Source organism: Homarus americanus, unplaced genomic scaffold (genome assembly GCF_018991925.1).
Source record: "Homarus americanus isolate GMGI-L3 unplaced genomic scaffold, GMGI_Hamer_2.0 scaffold6670, whole genome shotgun sequence".
Classification (NCBI taxonomy): domain Eukaryota; kingdom Metazoa; phylum Arthropoda; class Malacostraca; order Decapoda; family Nephropidae; genus Homarus; species Homarus americanus.
In genome coordinates this window covers 1-7635 of record NW_024745851.1, presented here as the reverse complement: position 1 = coordinate 7635, position 7635 = coordinate 1, and the positions used below count along the sequence as shown (strand labels likewise).

The 7635-nt window shown below is 38.2% G+C and overlaps 1 protein-coding gene across 1 annotated transcript; it reads right to left on the bottom strand.

Moving 5' to 3' along the window:
• Positions 1-257: 257 nt before the first annotated feature.
• On the bottom strand, positions 258-2164 carry LOC121878820. The gene is made up of 2 exons (XM_042385240.1): positions 1707-2164; positions 258-1169 (listed from the first exon to the last, which is right to left on the bottom strand). The coding sequence occupies exons 1-2, from the start codon at positions 1804-1806 to the stop codon at positions 454-456; spliced, it is 816 nt and encodes a 271-aa protein (XP_042241174.1). The 5' UTR covers positions 1807-2164; the 3' UTR covers positions 258-453.
• Positions 2165-7635: the final 5471 nt, after the last annotated feature.

Here is a 7635-nt window from a genome sequence, read left to right as displayed (position 1 = left end):
AGTTGTACCAAATGTTATTGGGAAATTATTAAATGTAATAGAAAAATATATTTTTGTATGTGTAACCTAAAAGTTTTCATTTCAAAAGTTAATGAAATCATATTGAGGTTCTACTTTATATAAATTGTTAATTTAGTTGGATCATATATGGTAACCTTTTTTTAGACAAATTTCCTCAAGAATTTTTTATTAATCAATCCACTACTGTACATAACTTGAAAAGGTTAGGAATAACAGAAAACTCATTTTCATCTCCTTTTATTTTCATAAAAATACAAAAATAGTAATGATTTATAATTGACATTATTTTCAAAACTCATGTGAACAAAATCTTCAGAAAAATCTTTATATTTATATATAGGGTATTGACACTCGTCGTGGAGTCATTTATCCTTATGTATGTCTCGGGAAGACACCCCTTAAATTATGAAATCTGAAACATCCTGTATGATATCACTCGCATGACTTGATCATCTCCTGATAAGCTGCTTGGCCACTATCTAAAAACATGTCTAATTTATCAAAAGATTGCGGCAATCTGTCGCGTTCATACTTTAGTAACGCCTCTTTCTCTTTTGATACTTGCAATTTTATCTCATACTCTTTCATTCGTACCTCATGCTCTTTCATTCTTGCCTTATGTTCTTTCATTCTTGCCTCATACTCTTTCATCTTTGCCTCATACTGTTTCATTTCGGCATCATGTGCCTTTTTCATAAATTTCATCTTCATGCTGTGACTGTCCTCTTGCCTCTGCCGACATGCAGCGTACTCATCGGTAAACCTCCTCTTTTTACTTCTGGTTGTCACTGCTGACACGGGGGAGGTGAAAGAGCAAGTGGGTGGAGGTGAAGCGACAGGAGTACCGGGTGATGTAAGAGGATCAGACAAAGGTGGAACTACTGGTGAATGAATAGGGAGTGTTGGGGAGGGTGAGGAAATTTGAATAAGAGAGGGAGAAACACAAGTAGAAGGGCCAGATAGTGAAGTACAAGCTGCACCGGAAACAGAAGAGGCCACTGACTGGATAAGAGGGCTCGTGTTAGGGACAGTTGAAGAGGTAATAAGGTTGTGAGAGCAGTAACTAGAAGAATAGCTGGGATAAGTACACACAGGAGTAGCAGAGGACAAAGCTGGAGCACGTGACTTGTGATGCTGATCTTCCATACCTGCAATTCAATATGCAACACTAACTTTAGCATACAGCCCCTTTTACCAACAGATACATACACTCAATCCCTCTTAATTCAGCATGCATTTTATTTGGAATAAAGCAGCACTTTTTCCAGATGCTAAAATATGGAAATGATTTTTGGCATGTGCTGGAATAATCTCAAAAGTGTCTTCAAAGTACGTAAATAATAAAAAAATATGAAAACTTCCAATTTATTGAAAATTCACCCAACAAAATGTTTCAGTAGCTCTAAATTATATTAGAGAAAGCCTTGATGCTCTGTACTGTACTGGGGATTTTTGTGTATATATTGGAAATATCAGTTTCTTCTTTAATATACAAATTTCGGGATAATTTGTAAATTCTGTTATTATGCCGAATTAAAGGGGGTCAAGTGTTTATTTTTTGTTTTGTTTATATTATAACTCATGAGGAAATGGTTAAGAGATTGACAAACTTTAATAACAAATGTGGATATGTGATAAAACACTGATTCAATGTTGCTGTTGCACAGCTGATATGAGTCACTTACAAACATCCATATCCAGTGTGGGCTTTTCTGCTTCATTCATTGGGCGTGAAACAAATGTCTCGTAGACATTGTCAGTCATGTTGAATTCAGGGCCCATCATGGAAGATGCAATAATAAGCTCCTCACTGGAGTAGGGAGGCTTCGGCAAAGGATCAGCACCAGTTCTCTGGACATTCTTCCGGCAATTTACCGCTTCCTGCTTAACTCTTCAGAAAAATGAAAAGTAAATAGCAACCTTAGATACAAATTGGCGGTCTGCATTACCATATTTTTCCTTGTCAGAGTTATTTCCTTATATATTGCAGTAAAAAAATAAAATTTCTAGTGTAATCCTTGTGTTCTAAGCTAATAAACTTGAATACAATACTGTACACTAATATTCCACATAAAAGTGCTTTATGGCTCGAGTCAAAATATCAGGACTTTCGACCTATTCCCATTAATTGCATTTCCACATTCAAGGTGGAATAAAAAAATTTGAAATGGGTTATATATATATATATATATATATATATATATATATATATATATATATATATACAGTGACCCCTCGTTTAACGAACACCTCGGTTAACGTAATTTCGATTAACGAACTGCCTTCCATAAGGATCTTCAATTCGGTTAATGAAAAAAAATTCGCTTAACGAACTTCTTACGAACCGACCTCAACATGTTTTCGCTTGCACTGACCGGGCAGCCAGCTTTAGTATCAGTCCGCCAATACATTAATCGGTTCTAGGGCTTAAATTCCTTACTATTTTTGTAAATATCAAGAAGTTTATACTATTCAATTATTTTAAAAGTTTAATATTAACTTTTTTAGTCATTTTAACAATTATTGAACATAATTGAAGGTAAAGTGACTAGTTTAATGCGCGGCATCCAGCCTCTTAACACAGCAAACAGGCGTCAGTCTCTCTCTGTTTTCACTGGAGGTAACATCTTGCTTGAGACTCTCTTCAACTAAACGCTTTTTTTCTGTGTTTCCAAGCAAATTATTGGTCATTTTGAAAATTATTTTACATATTGACAATATATAGTGCAGTGCAGTGTTATTTTAAAGAAAATATTCTTTATTTACAGCTAGTTTAACTTTGAAAAATACGTGTTGCCATTGTTTGAATCCAGCATGGGGCCTAAGAGATCAAGAAAAGTGATTTCAATCCAAATGAAGCAGGAAATAATAAAAAAACACGAACAAGGTATTAAATCAAATGCGCTATGCAAAGAATATGGCATGTCGGCATCAACTGTGTCGACAATTCTTGCACAAAAAGACAAATTTAAGGAAGTGAACGTGAGAGACAAATCTACAAGAGTGTTTAAAAGTAGATCCCTAATCGTAGAAACTGAGAGGTTACTTATCATCTGGATTAGGGAAAAACAGATGAAAGGTGATTCAGTTTCTGGTGATTTCATTTGTGAAAGAGCCAGGGAGATTTATGAACATTTAAAGACAGATCAACCTAGTTCTTCAGGAACAGAATTTGAAGATTTTCGGGCTAGCAAAGGCTGGTTCGAAAAATTTAAGAAAAGAAGTGACATTTTAAGTGTTGTTAGGCATGGTGAAGCTGCTAGTGCTGATAAAGAAGGGGCAGCAAAGTTTTTAATTGAATTTAAAAAACTGATGGAAGAAGAAAATTATCTTCCACAGCAAGTTTTCAATGTTGACGAAACTGGGCTGTTCTGGAAAAAGATGCCCAAAAGAACATTCATCACCAAGGATGAAGCCTCTTTACCTGGGCATAAACCCATGAAAGACCGTCTCACTCTATTGCTTGGTGCCAATGCTTCAGGGGATTTCCGACTGAAGCCTATGCTTGTCTACCACTCTGAAAACCCCAGGGTGTTCAAGCAACAGAAAGTGGTAAGAACAATGCTTGGAGTTTATTGGAAGTCCAACCGTAAGGCATGGGTGACAAGACAGTTCTTTAATGAATGGGCTATTGATGTGTTTTGCCCCTCTGTCAAGAGCTACCTAACCACCAATAAACTTCCTTTAAAGGCTCTTCTCCTCATGGATAATGCTCCTGGTCATGACCCTGACCTTGCCAGAAATTTGGAGTATAAATTTGACTTTGTGAAAGTGTTGTTTTTGCCTCCAAACACTACATCACTCATACAGCCAATGGACCAGAATGTGATCAGCAACTTCAAGAAGTTGTACATGAAGAAAATGTTTAGGAGGTGTCATCAGGCAACTTCCATTGATCCTGAACTAACACTGAAACAGTTCTGGAAGACACAATTCAACGTCCTGGAGGCTGTAAAATTGATTGTGTCATCATGGCAAGAAGTCTCCAATAGAACCCTCAATTCTTCATGGAAAGCACTGTGGCCATCAGTAGTCCATGATTTTGAGGGATTTGAGGATGACACAGAGTTGGACCAGGAGATTGTGTGCATTGGTCAGTCATTGGGTCTTGAAGTGGAGGAGAAGGATGTGGAAGAGCTTGTGATGTCTCATGAGGAGGAACTTACTCCTAATGACTTGAAGGAACTGGATGAGATGTTACGGGTAGAGGCTGACAGTGGTGAGGAGGAAATTGAAAGTGATGACCATATGTCAGCTACACAGTTGAAAGATGTGATTTACCACTGGGAGAAGTTCAGGGAACTGGCTTCAAAGCACCCAGAAGTGGAAAAAACTGAACTAGCTTTGTGTCATGTTGAGGACTCAGTGGTCTCCTTCTTTAAACATAAGTTAATGGTGAGGAGGACAGATGCCCCACAGACCACAATTGACACTTTCTTCAGTAAAAGGCAGAGGGAACAAGATGCTAGCCCTCAGCCTTCCACTTCAAGAAGGAGAGAGGATGTTCATGGTGGAGAATCTGTCAGTCCAGAGGTTCCTGACATTTTCATGGAAGGTGACTCACCTTCCAAGAAGCAGTAAAATGCTTCTCCTCCACCTCCACTTCCTTCTCTTCTCCCTTCTCCTCCTGCACCTCCCACTTCAAATGCACATCATCACCATCATCCAGGAGCCTTCTACATACACACCTCAAAGTAAGTAAATTTTTCCGCCATTTTTGTTGAAGTTAGGAAATTTTCGGTGAGCTGGAACCAATTACCCAAAAACCCATTGAAACAATGGTTTCGGTTAACGAACGTTTCGGTTAACGAACGACCTTCTGGAACGGATTGAGTTCGTTAACCGAGGGGCCACTGTATATATATATATATATATATATATATATATATATATATATATATATATATATATATATATATATATATATATATATATATATATATATATATATATCATGTAAATCCACAATGAAAACGTGGATAAGATAAATCTTGATAAAATCACACGGGAAAATTGAAACAACGGAGCACCTTAGCTTTCGTCTTTATTCAAGACATCTTCAGAGGCCTCTGAAGATGTCTTGAATAAAGACGAAAGCTAAGGTGCTCCGTTGTTTCCATTTTCCCGTGTGATTTTATCAATATATATATATATATATATATATATATATATATATATATATATATATATATCATGTAGATCCACAATGAAAACGTGGATAAGATAAATCTTGATAAAATCACACGGGAAAAGGGAAACAACGGAGCACCTTAGCTTTCGTCTTTATTCAAGACATCTTCAGAGGCAACTGGATTACATGGACAGAAAGAGGTTTAAATATACAGGGTGACCTTATTAAACATGAGGTCAGGTCATAATGATGTCATCCACTAATCCCCACACCAACACCGACACACACGTAGAGGAGCTTAAGAGATGGGGGCGACGTGACTAGTCAGGTCAGGTCAAAAATAAGGGACCCACTAAATAACTATCCTACATCTAGATCAAAGGTTTTCAAAGCATTTTTAACCTTGAGCCACTGACAAATAAATTTATGTAACATATTATCAGTTTTTAACTGACCATCACTAATGTTTATTGATTTTAATTCCTTAATCAAACTAGCTTCAACCAGAAGTCTTTCTGTGACACAAGATGATTTGAATACTTCTAAGCTTTTTTCCCAAGCAATGGGATGATTATTATTCCTAACATGACTGAAAGCAGTGCCCTGTTCGTTCATGACGGTTAGCATTCCCCGGTCACAGTCATGGGCTCGTGGGCCGTGGGTTCGAATCCTGGTAGGTTGAGGTGTTGATTGTTTGTAGAAGTCCGCGTGTTTATTGGGCTAATGAAATATATATACATATACAGACAGACCCCGACTTACGACTGCTACGACTTACGACCGTCGGGACTTACGACCGCCGCAGATTTTTTATTTAAAAAAAAAAAAAAAAAAAATTTCTTCAAATGACACGCATTTTCTATACCGAAACGTTTCCAGTTAATGTAGTCTCCATGTATAATTAGAAAATGATGGGGGCCCCATGTGCATTCAGCTGACTACATTAAAGGTAAGTGCTCAGTCACACTGTAACCATTCCTTATTATTTATTACTTTCACTGTACTGTATCCATTCCTCATTATTCATTATTTTTACTGTACTGTATTTCATTGTAGATTATTTATTAAAAAGAGAAATGTTATTTTTTTTTTTTTTATCTATGTCGGACTTACGACCTGGATTTGGGTCCCTAACCCTGTCGTAAGTCGGGGTCTATCTGTATATATATATATATTCCCCGACTTACGACTGCTTGGACTTACGTCCATCGGTACTTACGACCTGCTCTGACCTTACGACCATCGGGACATACGACCACGGCAGTCGTGACCAAAAATATTTTCAAATGACGCGCGCATTTTCTGTACTGAAACGTTTCTGTCCAGGGCGAGAGCGCGGCTTGGGTCGCCGCGTGGGTACACTCACTCAGTGGAGCGCTTACTTGGTGTTTGGCTATCGTATCCTATACTGATTGCGCTGTGAACTTTCGTTATTATCGTATTTAATTGACTTTATAATGACTGGAAAGTTTAAAAGTGAAAGTGCTGGTGGTGCTCCAAAGAAAAGGAGACAGGCAATTACTTTTGACATGAAAATGAAGATAATAACGCAGCATGAGAATGGAAAAACTGTAGCAACAATCTCACGTGACCTAGGTTTCTCGCACTCGACCATATCCACTATTCTGAAGGACAAGGAACGTACTCGTGGTGTAGTGAAAGGAACAACACCTATAAAGGGAACTATAATTTCAAAGAAAAGACAAGGTCCTATTCACGATATGGAAAAATTATTGGTGATATGGATAGAAGACCAGATACAGAAGCGTGTACCCTTAAGCCTTCTAACCATACAGGCTAAAGCAAGAAGCCTGTTCCAAAGCCTGAAGGAGCAGGCAGGAGATGAATGTGAGCAAACCTTTATAGGAAGTCATGGGTGGTTTGATAGATTTAAAAATGCTACAGTCTACACAATGTTAAGGTGAGTGGAGAGGCAGCTAGTGCCGATGTTGGTGCTGCCGAAGCTTTTAAGGAGGAGTTAGATGAAGTGATTGTGGAAGGGAATTATTTGCCTGAGCAATTATTCAATGTGGATGAGACTGGATTATTGTGGAAGCGCATGCCTGAGTGGACATACATCCACAAAGAGGCAAAAACAATGCTAGGATTCAAGGCATTCAAGGACAGAATTACACTTCTGTTGGGGGGAATGTTGCTGGTTTCAAGCTAAAACCCTTCATGATCTATCATTCAGAGAACCCCAGGGCTTTTAAACATGTCAGCAAGCACACACTGCCAGTGTTTTATCGCATTAATAAGAAAGCTTGTATGACCTTAGCACTGTTTGAGGATTGGTTCATGACTTGTTTCATTCCACGAGCCAAGGAGTATTGTCTGCAACAACGGATTCCATTCAAGATTTTGCTGATTTTGGATAATGCTCCGGGACACCCACCACACCTGGACGACATGCACCCTGATGTTCAGGTAGTCTACATTCCACCTAACACTACCTCTATCATCCAACCCATGGATCAAGGTGC